Consider the following 16,202-nt stretch of genomic DNA (forward strand, 5'->3'; position numbering starts at 1 on the left):
CCGCGGGAAGGGGCAGGAGGATAGGGGCGGGAGAGAGGCAAGATGGGGGCAGGACGGGCGGGGGCACCATCCCCTGCCCGTGGCGTCCCGACTCTGAGGCTGACCGCCCTCTCCCTGGACCTTCGAGCAGTTCCCTCGTCGCCCTTGGGGCATCTCTCCGCCCCTAAATCCCGCCATTTCAAATGGAGGAGCCCTCCCGTCCCTGGGCCTTACTACTCTCCCTCAACGACTCCCGCACACTCGCCCATGTGCGCCCCTAGCCCCGTCACTGCCCCCGCGGCCAAGGGGCGACGACTCCCCGCCGGAGCCGCCCCGCGCTTCCCTACCTGTGTCCGCCTCCGTCACCTGTTGCCCGGCTGCCTCCATCCACGCAGCCCCCCGGCGCCTCCTCCCGCTCCGGCGGCGCCACGGGCTTCTCGGGCTCCCGGGCCACCTCCATCCCGCTGGGCACCGCCTCCTCCTCCTCCAAGGACTCCACGTAGAAGACGGTGCGGGGCGGCGGCGGCCCTGGCCCGTGCCCTGGCCCGTGCACCCCGCCCGGACGGCCGCCGGCGGACAGCAGCGTCCCGTTGGGTGGACTGGCTGTGGTGGCCGCCGAGGAGGCGGCGGAGGAGGCAGCTTTCTTCCAGAAGGCGCTGCTGCCCCTCTCCTGGCTCTTAAGAAGGCGGCTCTGGCTGGGCCCCCAGTGCTCGAAGCTGCTGTCGGGCGGCAAGCAGCCGCCCCCCGCCGGTCCGCCCGCCGGCGAGGGGTGGCTGAACAGTTTCCAGCGGAGGCGCAGGATGTGCTTCACGTCGAAGTCTTTCCTGCCGGAGCCGGACATGGTGCCGCGGCGGGCGGGGGACGGGCGCGGGCTGAGGCGGGACTCACGGCGGCCCAGGCAGGGCCGGGCGGCAGCGGCAGCGGTAGCAGCAGCGCGGGGCGGTTCGGCGGCGGTGGCTCCTCCGGGCAGCGCTGCGCCTGCGGGGCGAGGGGTGGCAGCCGACGGGAGGAGAGCGATGCGCGTACACGCCAGTGCAGAGGGAGAGAGAAGGAGAATGGATGGAGCGACGCGGAGAGCCGAGAGGAGGTAGAGATGTTCAGCAGGGAAGGGAGAACGAGTGAGGGAGAGAGATGCCCAGAGCTGACGAGAATTGCACGGTGAAAGGGGAGGAGAGAGAGAGGCAGAAATGAGAGACACCTCTCAGGGGAGACAGGCACTTGCGAGGGAAGAGCGGGTGAGGGATACTGCGAAGACGCGCTAATCTGATTAACGGGGTAGCGAGCGGAGCTACAGCCCGGAGAGGACCGGCGGCGGCGGCAGCCACGATGGGAGGCTGGTGCCCGTTCCTCAGTCTCTTAGAGCTCTGTGATCGAGAGCAGCCAGAGAGGGAAAAGTCACCTGGAAGCCTCTCTCCACCTCCCGCCTTCACATCCCTTTTCTCAGGGGAGTCCCATGCCTGCAGTTATCAGGGATGGCAAAGCCTGAGAGCTGACACAGTGAGGAAGCAGGGCTCCTTTATATACGCTGTACGTAGGAGGGGGGAAAAAAATCACGCCCGTGAGGCTGTCAAGGTCCTCAGCGTACAATTTTCTATCTATCTCGGCGCCTCTCACCAAGCCACCCCCTGCTCTGCATGTGACGCAGATGTGCTCTGGGGCCGTCAGGAAAAAGAGATGATCCAGTCTTCCTCGTGCAAGTAAGTCAGGAGGTCACTGACTGTCCCTCGTAGCCTCCTCCTCCCCTCTCTCTAGTGCAGTTCTGCTTTCCTTGGGATTCTTGTTCTAAGAACACTCTGTAATACTGGGAGCAAAATAAAGTAAAACAACAAATGTAGCAGCAGCAGTAAACATAAGATTGTGAATCATAGGGGTACAGACTTAATAGACTGTGCAGACTGGATGAGGTTACAGGTTAACGATTTATTCTGCAGGCTCCATTCATTAGGCTGTTGGCTCAGTGTTGCTGTACCAGTAGAAAACATTGAATAGAGTGTGTCAAACAGAAATAGCTCTACACATCTGCTTCTTACCTGTTGTATGTGCTCTTAATGCAGCCTGACAGTGCTAAACCCAAGAGAGGTTCCTTCACAACAGAGAGATCTGCTTGGAAACATCTGCCCACTTGGGAGGAGTGTCACAAAGTACACTGCATCTGGGGCATAATTACAGAATTAAAAGCTGTGTGGCGAAATATAGAAGACTGATGCGGGAATAACGCTGCATATTGTCACCTGTTAGCTCATAAATCCCTAGGCATGAAAAGTTGCCAGAAGTAAGATGATATACAGAATGCCACCCATACCTTAGAAAGCAATATTTTAGAAGAAGATTTATCTCTAGGAAAGTTATGAAAAAGATTGCATTTTCTTCTAGGTAAATATATTTGCATTGGCGAGCTTTACCCATGCACTCCGAAGCTGTCTAAAGTTTGTTACAGTATCTCTTCGTAAATTCAAGAAATAAAGTTGGAGAAATTTTTCCCCTCAACCTGGAATATGTTAACTTTTCATAAAACACTAGAGCTTGAAAGTTCCCCTAGAGAAGCACAGAAGTTAAACATTAATTAACAATTTTATTACCATTTTATTTATCACAGAGATAAGTGTTTCTGGGTACCACCCAATATTAGTATTTGTGTTTAACATTGGAAAGTTCTGAATTTAGCAAGAAATTCAGGACATAAAGTCCTACTTTCAAAGGAAGAAAAATTGATAGGTTTAAATAATGATTTATGCCACAGCAGCTGGACTGCAGACTCCCTAGTGCCTCAGTTTTGCTCAGTATTCAGTAATAAAAAAAAAGCCAAAAAACCTTGTAAAGCAAACAAGAGACAGTTTATTTTTGTTTAGGAACTGATATGACTGAATATATGCTGCTTGGGAAAGCAGTCACAAGAAAAGCCCAAAAGTCTTCATTGGGAATACGAAAGGTGAAACTTCCATCATGTCAGAGCCTTTAGAAATGCCTCTTTTATGACAACGTATATGAAAATAACTATAGTGAATCCTGATTTCTTAATGTGTAGCTACAAGCTCTAAAAGATGTGGACATGTAAATAGCTTTAATCAATGAATACATAAACAGTAAGCTAGCTATCTGTTCTGTAGTTAATAACTCCCTACTGATGAGAAAAATTCAGAAATATCCTGATTTGGGGACAATTACATGATTTCCTTTCCATGTTTTAATTCTTTTAAACATTTTTAAATCTACATTAATATTATAGTTGGTCATTTGATGCGAATGGTTAGATTTTCTGTCTTTGCTTCTGTTACACAGATTAAAATAAATGAGTCTTGCAACAAAACTGTATTTTTAAGTATACTTCAGAAGTCTCTCAATTAATATGCTACACTCGAAAAAGTGATTCAGTTCTTTATCACCTTTCCAGTGCAAACTATCAAGAGATTATAAGAAAAAAAAAAAATCTGATCATATCTTTAATTTCAGTTATGTCTATAACTGAAATAGTCTTAGATATATTTTATTAATTTAAATCTGAATTCTTCAATATATTGTGTATAGGCTTTGATATTCTTTATAACATTACTTGATTCTTTTGTATTTTAATATAAAAATATTATTTGCCCATAAGAAATGCATTAATTTGGTATATGTAACTGATTTTTTATATATGAAAATGTATTAACACTATCATGACAACTGAAAAACCCTTGATAGTCGTAGTTCGTATCACATTCACAGTTCTTTTGTCAACACACAGTTAACAATGAGTAAATTGTTTTCCCAGGCATGAAGTTAAAAAATTTCGAGTTTGACTTACTTAGGTTTTCATAGTTTCCTACCTTAATGTTTCCCTACAGACACTTTTGACGTATGCCAGTGAGGCAAAGAACATATTCTAGATTATTCCGTGCATGACAGGATGAACACAAATTATCTATTGAGTTTCTCTTGAAACTTCTGGTACATAAAAAGATTAATTTATGGGTTGTCTAGACTTGCTTCTCTATGCAGGAGAAGAAAAAATGTTTCTCTGCTGGAGCTGAAGGAACCTTGTTCTTAGGAATTACAGTAAATTAATTAGTTTACTGGTCGAATATGTCTTAATCTACTCATATGAGGACACAAACATATGAACAGACTTATGAATTACACATCTCTAAATCATTGAAGGGAAGTGTTTTGATAGCTAACAGACTTCCATTCATACCTTAGACATTCCATAAAGTGTAGACAGGATGGGTAATCTGTCCCATTTGTTAAACACTGGAACACAGTGCACCACACTGAATTTTTGTTTATTAAACTGCATGTTTCTGAACTTCCTTACCTGGTGTCACTTCTCCAGATAACCACAAACATTGAATAATTTTATAGACTTTGTTTGAAAATGCTCACAATTCTTTTATCATTATCTGTTAGTTAGGCAAACAGATAAAAGTGGTTGATCTTTTTGTCCCAATTACCGGTCAGATTCCTGACACTTTTCTCTTTGTATTTCTATCTTTCTAATGCTCTTCAAATGAATTATATTTGCGTAGTCTTGTCCCTAATGAAGTCTCATGCTCTTGTTTTGTAGGAAAAAATGGCCTAGGGATATATATCCTTTTAATAAAACCTCAAAGTAGTAAAAAGCGATTCTAAAGAGAAATACGTTGAAGTAAGTATCCAAACTGGTTAGAGTCTATTAACACACCTTCTTCCTTCTGTCCATTGCAAAGCTTTGCAGTATTGGTTATTATTTAAGTTTCAGATGTTTTACATTAAGCTGTTTACGTATTGTACTCTGTACCCCAGGAAAAAGTGGTGTATCAGCAATAAAGTTAAGATGTAGTTTCAGTTATTGATTGCTAAAACAAGGAACAGAGGAACCATCATGCAAAGTAATTTGTTAACAGTACCTTTAGGGTTATGAGTAGCCAGTCTATGTGAATCTCCACATTGCATTTAAAGTCAAAAGACATCGAGCAAGTGAATGTGAAGATGATAAGTGTATGTGTTACTATGGAATGATAGTTATTATAAGAGAAGGGATATACCTCTCAGCAAATTAAAAGGATAAGGGACAATTTTGTCTCTGAATTTTAACTTCCCATGTATTTTTAATTCAGAAGACACTAAATTTTTATGAAAAGAAGTAGAAAAAAAACAAATGACATCACTGTATTTGGATAAGAATGATACTAGAATGAATGGTTTTAAAACAATTCTCACTCAAATGTGGGAATTTTCTCATGAATGAATTTACGTGTGCTTCAGCTATAAAGATGCTGATTTTGTAGGTGGTTATACACTAAGAAGCAAGAATCTGAGGATGTTAAAAAGGTGCTGTGAAATTGATCTATAGAATGCTCAGGATCAAGATAGTAGAGAAATAAATGAGTCTGGACATCCATGAAAAGATCAAAACTTGCTGAAGAAAGTGGCAATGTACTAAGTGATAAACAAATAAATAATGTATTAGACTTACTCTTTAAACCTTTGTTGTGCTCAAAGCCTTTGATCAAGCTTTAAGAACTGTAAATATATTCTGAATTGCATAAGTGAACTGTGGAACACTGAGAAAATATGGTAGTAGTGGGAAACTCAACGTTAAGTGGTTTATAATATATACATATAATTTTGTGTCATTGCTGTGAGTCAGAAAGGGGAGTTTCAATTTGTTGAGCTGATTTTCCTACCATAGCAGTATATGTAGACATACTTAAAATACTATAAATATGTCTACACTTGTAACTATGATTGCTTTCTATTACCAAGAGAGAAATAACAAAACCCAGCAATAAACCAAAACCAGTTCACTTGTCAGCTCTTGTCTATGGTTTTCTTGTAGTGAATTTTCAACTGAGATTGAACTTTGGAGAATGAGTTGGCCTTTGGTAAGTTAAAAGGTTAAATGAAATTCACTCTCAAAATTAACAATGAGCTAGCACAGCACAGGATAGATTTCTGCAAATCTGCTGACGTGACCAGCTACATTTATTTCAGAGGGTAACAAAAATTACTTCTCCATAGCTGTTGTTTACTTACATCCTTAGTGATGCTGGATAAAATAATTATCTATGATTTGCCCCCAGTGGTGACTTGAACAGATAAATTTTAATCTGCATTGCAATAGCCTAGAAGAGCACAGTCAGTTATCTTACATTGGCTTGAGGGACAACCACTTTTTAAGTCATTTCATTATGATCACAAGCAGTTGTATAAACAACCCCTAAAGCAGTTTTTAAATGGTCAATTTCACTTAAGACTAAAAGCTTCATGATTTGTTGTGGGTAAAGACTCACAATTAAACTAACGCTAGAGAACATAAAATTATGAAAACAGAGAAATAATTATTAAATTTAGAAAAATAGTCAAATAATATTAAAGCTCTTCAATTCTAAAATCTAAAAGTTCTCATAGTTTCTCTGTTTGCAATGATTGTCAGGTCCTTTAAGAAGTACACAGCTTTTGCCTGCAATTCCCAAGCTGGCTATAGTTTACCTTTACTTGAAAATAAGTTTGTCTTCTTTCCCAAGTTACGGTTCAGAGAAATAGCTGAACTCCCTCCTTTACAGATTTAGCAGAGCTCTCACTGTGCTCCAATGCCATACTCCCCATAGTATCTTAAAACCTTACTGTTTTGAACCTGCTCAGCTGTCTCACTTTCTGATTCACACAGCTCTTTCTATCTCTTTTAGGTGACAGAATTTCTTATTAAAATCACTAAGTTGTTTTGTTTTCATTTAAATGCAACACTTCTAGCAGTACTCCTGTGAATGATATCGATCTCTCTTCTCTGTGAAAATTCTGGTGATGCAAAGAAAATAGGATGTTTTTTCTTAGCTGGATTCAATAGTAGTTGCTGTCATTTTTATTGTGAGTCAGAACCTTCTTAGAACTAGTTTGCTTTCATGTTCTATTAAAAAAATGCAGTTTCCTGCTGATCTTGTATGTAATGTTTATTTTTCAATTTGAAGTAAAAACTTTTGTCAAATGTTATATATTAGCAAATGACAACAATAGAGATACCCCTGGTTTGCTAAACAGCCTGTATAAAAAAGAAATGTTTAAGATTTTACCTCTACACATATACTAGGAAATGAAATTAGACTTAATTAAATTAAACAGAACCAATATAACAGGCACAAGATGGCCAATACTGATAAGGCAGTATCACAGTCATTAAAATGGCTTTGGATTGTACAAACCAACGTCTTGAAAATGAGTTCTGGTGTTAGCATAAGTCAGGAGACAGAGTCAATAGGCTCTTTGGATACAGGCAATGTTTTAGAAGAGCATTTAGCCATATGAAGGCAAGTTGTGTCATGCCATTTGGTCCAAGTCCCAGGGCCTGAGCCAAACAAAGAGCAGGCACTGGGAGATTTTGTTTACTGTTCTAGACAGGACTTTACAATGCTTATATTTCAGCTTCTATGTTCTTTTGAAATTAAAAAAATAAAATTATTTCAGTGGCGTTTTACCCTTGAAAACTTTTCAGTATTTGACAGAAACCAAAAGACTTCTAGGCTTCTCTTAGAAACAAAGATCAGTTGGGATAACAGCAGATTTGTAATGTCACATCATTGGAGAAGTTATCTTTTGAGTGGCTTTCCAACTTTTATTTGGAATGCCTTTCTCCAGCATCTGAATAAGCAGCAATTTTAATCAATGTCAGAAGACATTGGGATGTAGTGACATGAATACAAGTGAGCTCTTGTATATGGAGGAAAGTTATTTGGTTGAGATGAGCAATAAGCATCTGTTTGGTATTCACCCCCAACTCATAGGTTGTGTTTTGTAAGGGTCACTGTGGATAGGTTGTTTTAAATGGAATGTTTCCTTTCTTTAAGTAAATCTGACTTGTAATTTTACTTATTGCTTTATTTTACAGGAAAACTTACTGTCCTGATACAATTGAGCTTTAAAAATCAAGTTGCTTTTTCTAAGCAGCAGGATATTGGATTCTTTTAAAGAATCTTGTCTGATAATATTATTTACCTTCTAGCTAACAATCTTTGTAATCAGAGTAGAAAAATACATAAGTAGAAAATATCAACTGTACAACTTTAGTACAGTTAGTTTTGTAATTACTTAGATTAACATTTTTAGTAACGGGTGAAACACTTAAATTTTTGTATTAAAGTTTTTCTATTTCAGAAATGAAAGTGAAGAACAAAATTCTACCATCTAACGGTATTATTGTTTGCTTTTCTAGATGACTATCTTCCTCCTGCAGCCTAAAATTAAAATATATTGAAGTATATATTTTCCTTTTTGAAAAAGGAAAGATGGGGCTTTGTTTATGAAATGTATACAAATAGTCTTTCATTTGTTTACATTTAATACATGAGCAAATTAAAAAACAAGATATTTGACAATAGTTTTTTTAATCTGCTTTTTCACACTTTCAGTTGAACTGAGTGTCTAAACGAGTATACAGTTTTAGGTTTTTCCCATTGAAGAATGTTTTATGATTCAAATGAGATTATTGTAATTGCTTGAACAATTTGAGAGGATAGTTTTCAATCCAAATGCCATGACACTTACGGTAAAAAGGTCATGGATTTCTTCTTTTTAACTGCAGAGTACAAAAGCAGAAAGATTTGATTCTACGATTATAGACACCTTTTAAAAAACATTTTATGGTGTTGTATAATTGATATTCCACATACTTATAGCTGTTCTTGTATGCAGAATTTCTTTTCTACTCTGTTTTCTCTCAATTTACCTAATGAACTACACTACTTTTTTAATTCCTTGACCGTAATTTTTATACTGGTAGAATGTCATAGATTTCAATGGCCTGAGACTGTAACTTCTGACATAGCAAGTATGTTCTAACTTCATGTTTCAACATAGTACTTTTGTCAAGAAAAGTCTAGATATAAATTACATGGTAGAATTAGCAATAGAACCTAAAAAAAAACAGAGATTCACTTGAAAAAATACTCCAAACTTTTCTCCTCAAAGCTGAGTGAACTGTAACAGATTTTATCTGATATTTAAAAAAACCCTTATGATAGAAAGTCTACATTTTGTCCCAATTTATTCCAGTACTTTTTAGCAGTTACATAAGGTTACAAATTAAGCCATGATGTGTTGTTCATAGCTGCAAGTATATGAAATTAGGACTGAAGTAGTTTATTTTGGCATAACTTGAGTTTGAAAGTTGAATTCCTGCAGCATTCAACTAAAAAGAAGGCATCATTAACAAGGAGATCAGTAATTAGACTGCTGTGGTGGCTGGGACATATGTTACCTGTCCAGTAGGAGGTATGTCATAGAATCATAGAATGGTTTGCGTTGGAAGGGACCTTAAAGATTATGTAGTTCCAACCCTCCTGCCGTGGGCAGGACGCCTTCCATTAGAGCAGATTGTTCAAAGCCTCATCCAACCAGGCCTTGAACACTCCTAAGTAGGGAGCATCCACACTTTTTCTGGGCAACCTATTCCAGTGCCTCACTATCCTCACAGTAATTAACATTTTCCTTATATCTAATGTGAATCTTCTCTCTTTCAGTTTAAAGTCATTACCTTGTCCCTTATCACTACATGCCCTTGTAAAGCAGTAAAAAGTAATATCTTTAGGTATACTTAAGCTTTTGTAGTAGGAAGCCTATAAAAACCCAAAACTTACTATTTCTGATGACTTAAAGGAGGGTACAGAAGAAAATCCTTATTGATAGAATCATTCAGTTAACCTTTTGAATGATTTCCTTATTTTCCCGAAACATTCACCTGTGTTGTTTAACAATCAGATTGTAGTTTCTAAGTGAAGGTAAGGACAATTCTTCATATTCTTTTAAGCTAAAAGGGCATTACTGTCAGTTGACATTCTATTTGAGGATTTTTTTGGAAAAAAAACCCACAAAACCCCACTACTTCAGTTCTCAAGATCATTTGAATTTTAATGTGGTCTGCAAAGCCTAGTCTGAAGTGATCTGCAAATTGAATTGAATGGTGTACTCTATTTTCTATTATAAAATGATAAATATATTGAGCACTAGTGAAGTAAAGACAAATACATATGTAAAAACGCTCAACATATTTTTCTTATTCTACTCTGAGCAATGAATAATAGATCAGTAGTTTTCTAACCATTTATACAATCACCTTGCAGTAGGTTTTTCTTCACTGTAATTTTCTAGATCATTTAAGAATATAGTACCAGACATATCTGAAATACCTATTGTTTCTAACATACTAATTAGATGGGGTACCCTGTTGAACAAAATTTGTTTGTTATGACATGATTTATTGGCTGACAATAAACACCTTTTGATTTTCTATGTCTTTGTACTAACATACTTTTCATCAACTGGAACTAAATAACTGTGGCCTTTTTTCTCCTTTGGAAAAAAAAAAGTTTCCTCTCTTCTAATCTTCTGGAAGATCATCCATTCTCTTTATGTTTTCAAAGGTAATGCTAAGATGAGATTTCCTCATCCATTTTTCCAAGTACTCTGCAGAAAGCTTCATGAACATGATGAAATTTTATCTGACTTATCTAAATAACTTTTTTTTTTCCTTATTCTGCCTTAGCATGGTGTCCATTCATGTATAACCTTCTTAATGCAAACTGGAGAATGAAAAGTTTAAATACTTCATCCCTCACAGCATCAGTAGTGTTTGGTGTCCCTTGACTCAGCTTTTTCTTGCCCACGCTTTCACTTCCAATAAAGCTACAGAATGTTTTCCCTTCCTAGTTAGATTTTTCCTGGGCCTTGGCTGGTCTGGCTACTGTTAATTTACTGAAGGCAAGGCCATGGATGCCGGCCCAATGGTCAAATGGAAAAAGACTACTTAAAGTTAGCGATTTTAATGATAGATGAGTCTCGAAGATGACTAATCACTGAGGTGCAAAAAAGAGCCAGTAATAAATTAGCAGTATCATGATTTAGGCCCATCTAGGAACAAAGGACCATGATCAGCCACAAGTAGCGAAGGCCTTTGGAACACCCTAAGGACAGGGAGGGCTCAAGTGCCACTTATTGTCCAGGGCAAAACAGACATAACTACTCAACTTGGGGAAGAAAACAAAAATTACTTTAATCCACCAACAAACAAAAACATAACCAACAGAAAACAACACAGAGTGATACAATGGTAAAGAGCACAACCAGCCCTTTTAAGACCACCTTCCTCCATGCCTCCCCTCTTCCCAGACTCAGAGCCCTGATCCTGGTGTCTTTACCTCCTCCACCCAAGAACAGCGCATAAGGGTAGGGAATGGGGGTTTCTGTCAGTCTTTTCCTGATGGTTCCTGCCACTTGTCTCTTCTCAAGTCAAGCAGACTTCTCAACAGCCTTCCCTGCATCCTTCATATGCTGGGCAGCTCTGTATGGGCTGCTCTGACATGCATTCATCCCGAGGGCTGCAGCTCCTCTCTGCCTCTCGTGTGAGACTGCTCTGCAGCTGGCAGACTCTCCAGCACAGCCTGCGCCATGGCCATCTCCCCACACAGTCTCCTGCTTTTCTGGGTGCACTCAACCAGAGCTGCTGGTGGCTCTCAGTCCTGCCATTGCCCTCCATGGGTTGCAGGGGTACAGCCTACATTCCTGGCACAGGTTGCAGAGCGGTCTCCAGTCTGACGCTCCTTATTCCTTCCTCCTTCTCTGATTGTGGAGTCCGTATGGTTGCCTCCATCTTGTACAACTCCTACACCTCTGCTGCAGATTTCTCTTCTTAAATAATGATCACAGAGTTGCCAAATTGGCCCGACCAGTCTGGAGATGAATCAACCTCAGAGCAGAGGGATGTTTCAAGAACTGTTTAAGGGACCAGGAGTGCAGCCCCCTCCTGCTGTTACCAAGCAAAAAAGCAGCTCCACACAAACTCATGACAGCAGTTAAGCACTGAAGACAATCAGGAGTAAAAATCTTTCTTTCTTTTTGTCTTTCATCTATACAAGTAATTGAGCCCTCTGACTTTTTCCTAAGATACTTCTGGCTATACAATCCAGATTACAACATTTTCTGATCATGCCTGATCTGGTCACTATGAGTTATCTTCATAATTGGTGTGAGAAGATGGCATCTCCAAGAGGTGGCAAACATCTGTCTGGGAGGTTGTCAGTTTTAACTGTAGTAGTAGACAAAGCTGAGGAGCTATTATTTAAACATCTGTGATGCAGATGTCAAAGAAAATCACAATTTTATGATTTGTAAAATTTTATTACATGTAAATGAAAGCTAATGTCTTTATTCTGCTATACATAGAAGGTAATTGAGGAAGAGAAATAACATGGAATTCTGATTCATTTTGCTTGATATCAGAAGCCTGAAAATAGACAGGTAAATATCATTACTTAACCAGTACTGCTGACTTCAATAGAACACGTCATAATTTGTTTGAAGGTGTGGAGGTTTTGCTAGTTTTTCAGTCATTTCAGATGAACACAATAATTTTCGATTGAGTAATATATTGCTTCTTAGTTCTGGTCAAGACTTTTAAATTTGCATTTTTCTAGTGTTTTGCTAAATATGGAAGAGACTTAATTATTTTGTTTATATTGTTCTCATTTAAATTTAATGCTAGATATGAATCTCTGATAATGTTCAAGTGAAGTAGTAGTTTAGTTTAAGGTTTACAGTGTAAAAAATCTGAAGAAAATTCTAAATTTAGAGATGGGAATTTTAAGTTACATTGCAGTAGCTCTTGATTCATTTATTTATCCTGGAAGTCTCTGTGCTCTTTTATTCATTTTCTCAACATTATTTTTACCACTGCTTTGTCCTCCAAGAAAGATACGTCCTAAATCACAGTTCTATGAATGAAAGACAAAAATGGATACGTTTGTTCACTAAAGAAATTGCTATTTTAGCTATTGGGAGAGACATGCTTCCTGTAAATGAGTAGGGAATGTGAATTTACATGAGGTGGAAAATTGTAAGGGGCTTACTGTGCAGCCTATGCTATCAGTATGTGGTTTTGCAAATACATGAATGTTGATACATAATGCTGACATACACGACTGTAAAAAGGGGAAGTGGAAGAAAACAACCACATTCAGATATACGTATTTCAACAAAATTTTGACTGACATAAAAAATACTGTAGACATTCTGAGTCAATTTAAGAATTAAAAAAAATATTTTTAACCTTCACAAGTATGAAAGCTGCAGCAAGATAGCAGCAAAACAGTGCCAAAGCTGCACTGTAGGAAACTAAGCCCTGGATCACAAACAGGTGAGCCCCTTGGTCAAGGGCTATACTAGTGTACAGTATTTTGTTTTGTATGCATTTGCATAGGAAGTATCAGTTTTATTGTGTTACAGTTGTAGTAATTGTCAAAGTAATTGGAACATCTAGAAACAATGCATATACAAGTCTAATAAAACGTGAATTTCAGGTTCCATATTTATCTTAAATTATTTTTCTTAAATTTTGGGAAGTTTGCTTAACATTTATGTAATTTCTAATTTTTAGACAGAAATAACAAAAGTTTGAAATAGCTTCATCAATATTCAATTAATTTTTTTACTTTGTGAATTGTTGTCATAGTACCTTTAAAGATACCTGCCTGCTGATGTTACTACCAGGGAATTTAAGAACTATAGGTGCTCTGACTTGCAAAGTACCTAACATTTAATCACAAATGAGATCACAGAATCACAGAATGTTAAAGGTTGGAAGGGACCTCAAAAGATCATCTAGTTCAACTTCCCTGCCAGAGCAGGACCACCTAGACTAGAACACACAGGAACTCATCCAGGTGAGTTTTGAATGTTTCCAGAGAAGGAGACTCCACAACTCATCTGGGCAGCCTGTTCCAGTGCTCCATCACCCTCACAGTGAAGAAGTTTTTCCTTAGCTCTCTGTAAGGTAGGCTGCCTGTTGTTCGTGAAAAAACTAGCTCATATACTTTTTAATACTTATTTACTAAAATGTGCATTAAAAAAAAATCAAATATACTTAAAACTTTGTTGAACACCAGTTATCTCTTGACAATGGAAAAATGTATTCCTATTAAGGCTGCAGGAACTGGGGCTGTTTAGTCTGGAGGAGACTGGGGGGAAGGGATCTTATTAACATTTACAAATATCTAAAGGGTGGGTGTCAGGAGGTTGGGACATGCCTTTTTTCTATTGTAGCTAGCAACAGGACAAGGGGTAATGGGATGAAACTGAAACACAAAAAGTTCTACTTAAACATAAGAAAACTATTTCACTGTGAGAGTGACAGAGCAGTGGCACAGGCTGCCCAGAGGGGTTGTGAAGTCTCCTTCCTTGGAGGTCTTCAAGACCTGCCTGGACATGTTCCTATGCGATCTGATCTAGGTGAACCTGCTTCTGCAGGGGTGTTGGACTAGATGATCTCTAAAGGTCCCTTCCAACCCCTACCATTCTGTGATTCTCTGATTTTGGCACTTCATTGTATATTATTTTCAAAGTAAGCATTGAATAGTGGAAGTTCTCCATGTAGATCAGAAGGACTGCTATAAAAAAACAAGCAAAAAAGAACCCAAAACAAACCAATTAAGGAACTTGAAGTATTCATCAAGAATAGAGTTTTCTGTCTTTTTATTACAGTATATTTTATGTATTTATGTTTTATAGCCTTGTTTCTTACACTGTTGAGTGCTGCAGTCCAACGATGATGTAAATTTGTATGCATGCATTACTAAATATTCGGGTGACTAAATGCCATGTAAGCAAAATAAATTAAAGATCCTAATTCAAGTTTTTTTTCTCAGGCACTGAAAATGAAGTGTCCCAGATCTCAGGCAAAATTCTAGTAGCTTAATCTATCCTATGTGCATGCACAGTCTTTTTTGTTATCCTTTCACTTGTTTCACAAGATGCATTCTGGTACTATTGGAAGTGCAAGTTGTTAATTGAGTTTGGAGAAATCCTAAACCATGAGTAGTATTTTTAAAAAATAATTTAGGAAAAGTCTTACTTTGTCATCTCTAGATCAATTAACATTGATACCACTTTTCCAGTGAGTGAAATCTGAGTTGCTTGAATCTCATAGCAAGTTTTCTGTCAAATATAATGGGCAGATGTGGATGTTTTCAGGAGAAAGACCTGACCATGAGATACTGCTGATTTCCTTATTCAAGTGTGCTCCTGTTAGCCAGGAAGAGAATCAAGCCCAAGCCTTCTTGCCTGCAGGGCTGGCTCTTGTGTTATGCTCAGAGCAGCAGGCTTTGTCTACAGTCCTGATGTAGGCTACAGCGATCAAGTGCTGGGCTGCCAGTTAAGTATACTCAAACAACACCAGTTTCACCACTAACATACATTGTTACCTCTTTCCCTTTGTCTTGACTCTCCTTTTTGCCGTCCCTGTACCTCTCTTTCTATTCCCCAATCTCCTCTCAATTTCTCTCAGTTCCTTTTTCCCTGTTGATCCACTGTTGCTATGTCCTTATCCAAATTGGTTATTTCTGTTATTGTTGCTTGGGAAACCTCATTCTTGTTTATTGCTGATGTGGTTACCTTGGCATGCTGCTTCCCAAAGGTCCCCAGTACTCCCTCTAATTACCTGTGAACTTCAGTCATTTCTCGGATAACTCTGCCTTAACTACCTGTGCACCCCTGCCATGCCTCATGCTGCTCTCTGTAATGTAATTCAGCTTCTCACACAGCTGTCAGATCCAGCAGTTTCCTATGTTATGTCATGTCCTGCTCAGTTAACTTAATCCCAGGACATGGTCTAGCCAGCAGTCCAGTCATGGTCTTGCAGCTTTAACAAGATTCCACTTGTTAGGCAACTTCATTGCTACTTAAAGCCGATCTTCATGCTTATGGATGCTTCTTTTAAGTACAGACTCTTAATTGTACTTTTAACTAGGAGGACTAAAATGCCAATGATAAAAGGTTAATTATAGAAGAATTATCAGTAAGTGCCCAACACTTTTGTACCCCTCTTCCTAGCATACCTGTTAGTCAGCTAACTTCCAGTAACACCACTGATAATATCTGATATTGAGAGACTTCAAATAACTGTAACATTCTTGGTTTGTGTCCTGGTTTAGGCCCACCAGGGAACAAAAGACCATGATCAGACTTAAGTACCAAAGACTTGAGAATTCCTAAAGGGCAGGGAGAGCTTAATTGCTCCTTATGGTCCAGGACAAAACAGACCAGGCTACTTGGCTTGGGGAATAAAACAGAAAATAATTTAATCCACCACCAACTAAAGCATAACCATAAAACCCCAAAACACAACCAATGCAAAACAACACTAGTTTTTCAGGACTTTGTTAGACTAGTTTTGGTCAAGTGAAAATGAGAAATAAAAGTCCTAAGTGTGAAAGCTAGTTATGCAA

The 16,202-nt window shown here is 39.0% G+C and overlaps 1 protein-coding gene and 1 long non-coding RNA gene across 2 annotated transcripts in view; one reads left to right on the plus strand and one right to left on the minus strand.

Moving 5' to 3' along the window:
* Positions 1-835, minus strand: part of KLHL1 (kelch like family member 1) — a 215,561-nt gene extending 214,726 nt beyond the window's left edge. The window contains exon 1 of the mRNA XM_061995414.1: positions 327-835. Coding sequence (XP_061851398.1) covers positions 327-820 — 494 coding nt within the window. The 5' untranslated portion in view covers positions 821-835. The remainder of the gene's footprint in view (positions 1-326) is intronic.
* Positions 332-15,721, plus strand: LOC133625328 (uncharacterized). The gene is made up of 5 exons (XR_009818647.1): positions 332-1,066; positions 1,598-1,676; positions 4,523-4,603; positions 5,777-5,822; positions 14,950-15,721. It is a non-coding gene; the product is annotated as an uncharacterized LOC133625328 (long non-coding RNA).
* Positions 15,722-16,202: the final 481 nt, after the last annotated feature.

Source organism: Colius striatus, chromosome 1, assembly GCF_028858725.1.
Source record: "Colius striatus isolate bColStr4 chromosome 1, bColStr4.1.hap1, whole genome shotgun sequence".
Lineage (NCBI taxonomy): Eukaryota > Metazoa > Chordata > Aves > Coliiformes > Coliidae > Colius > Colius striatus.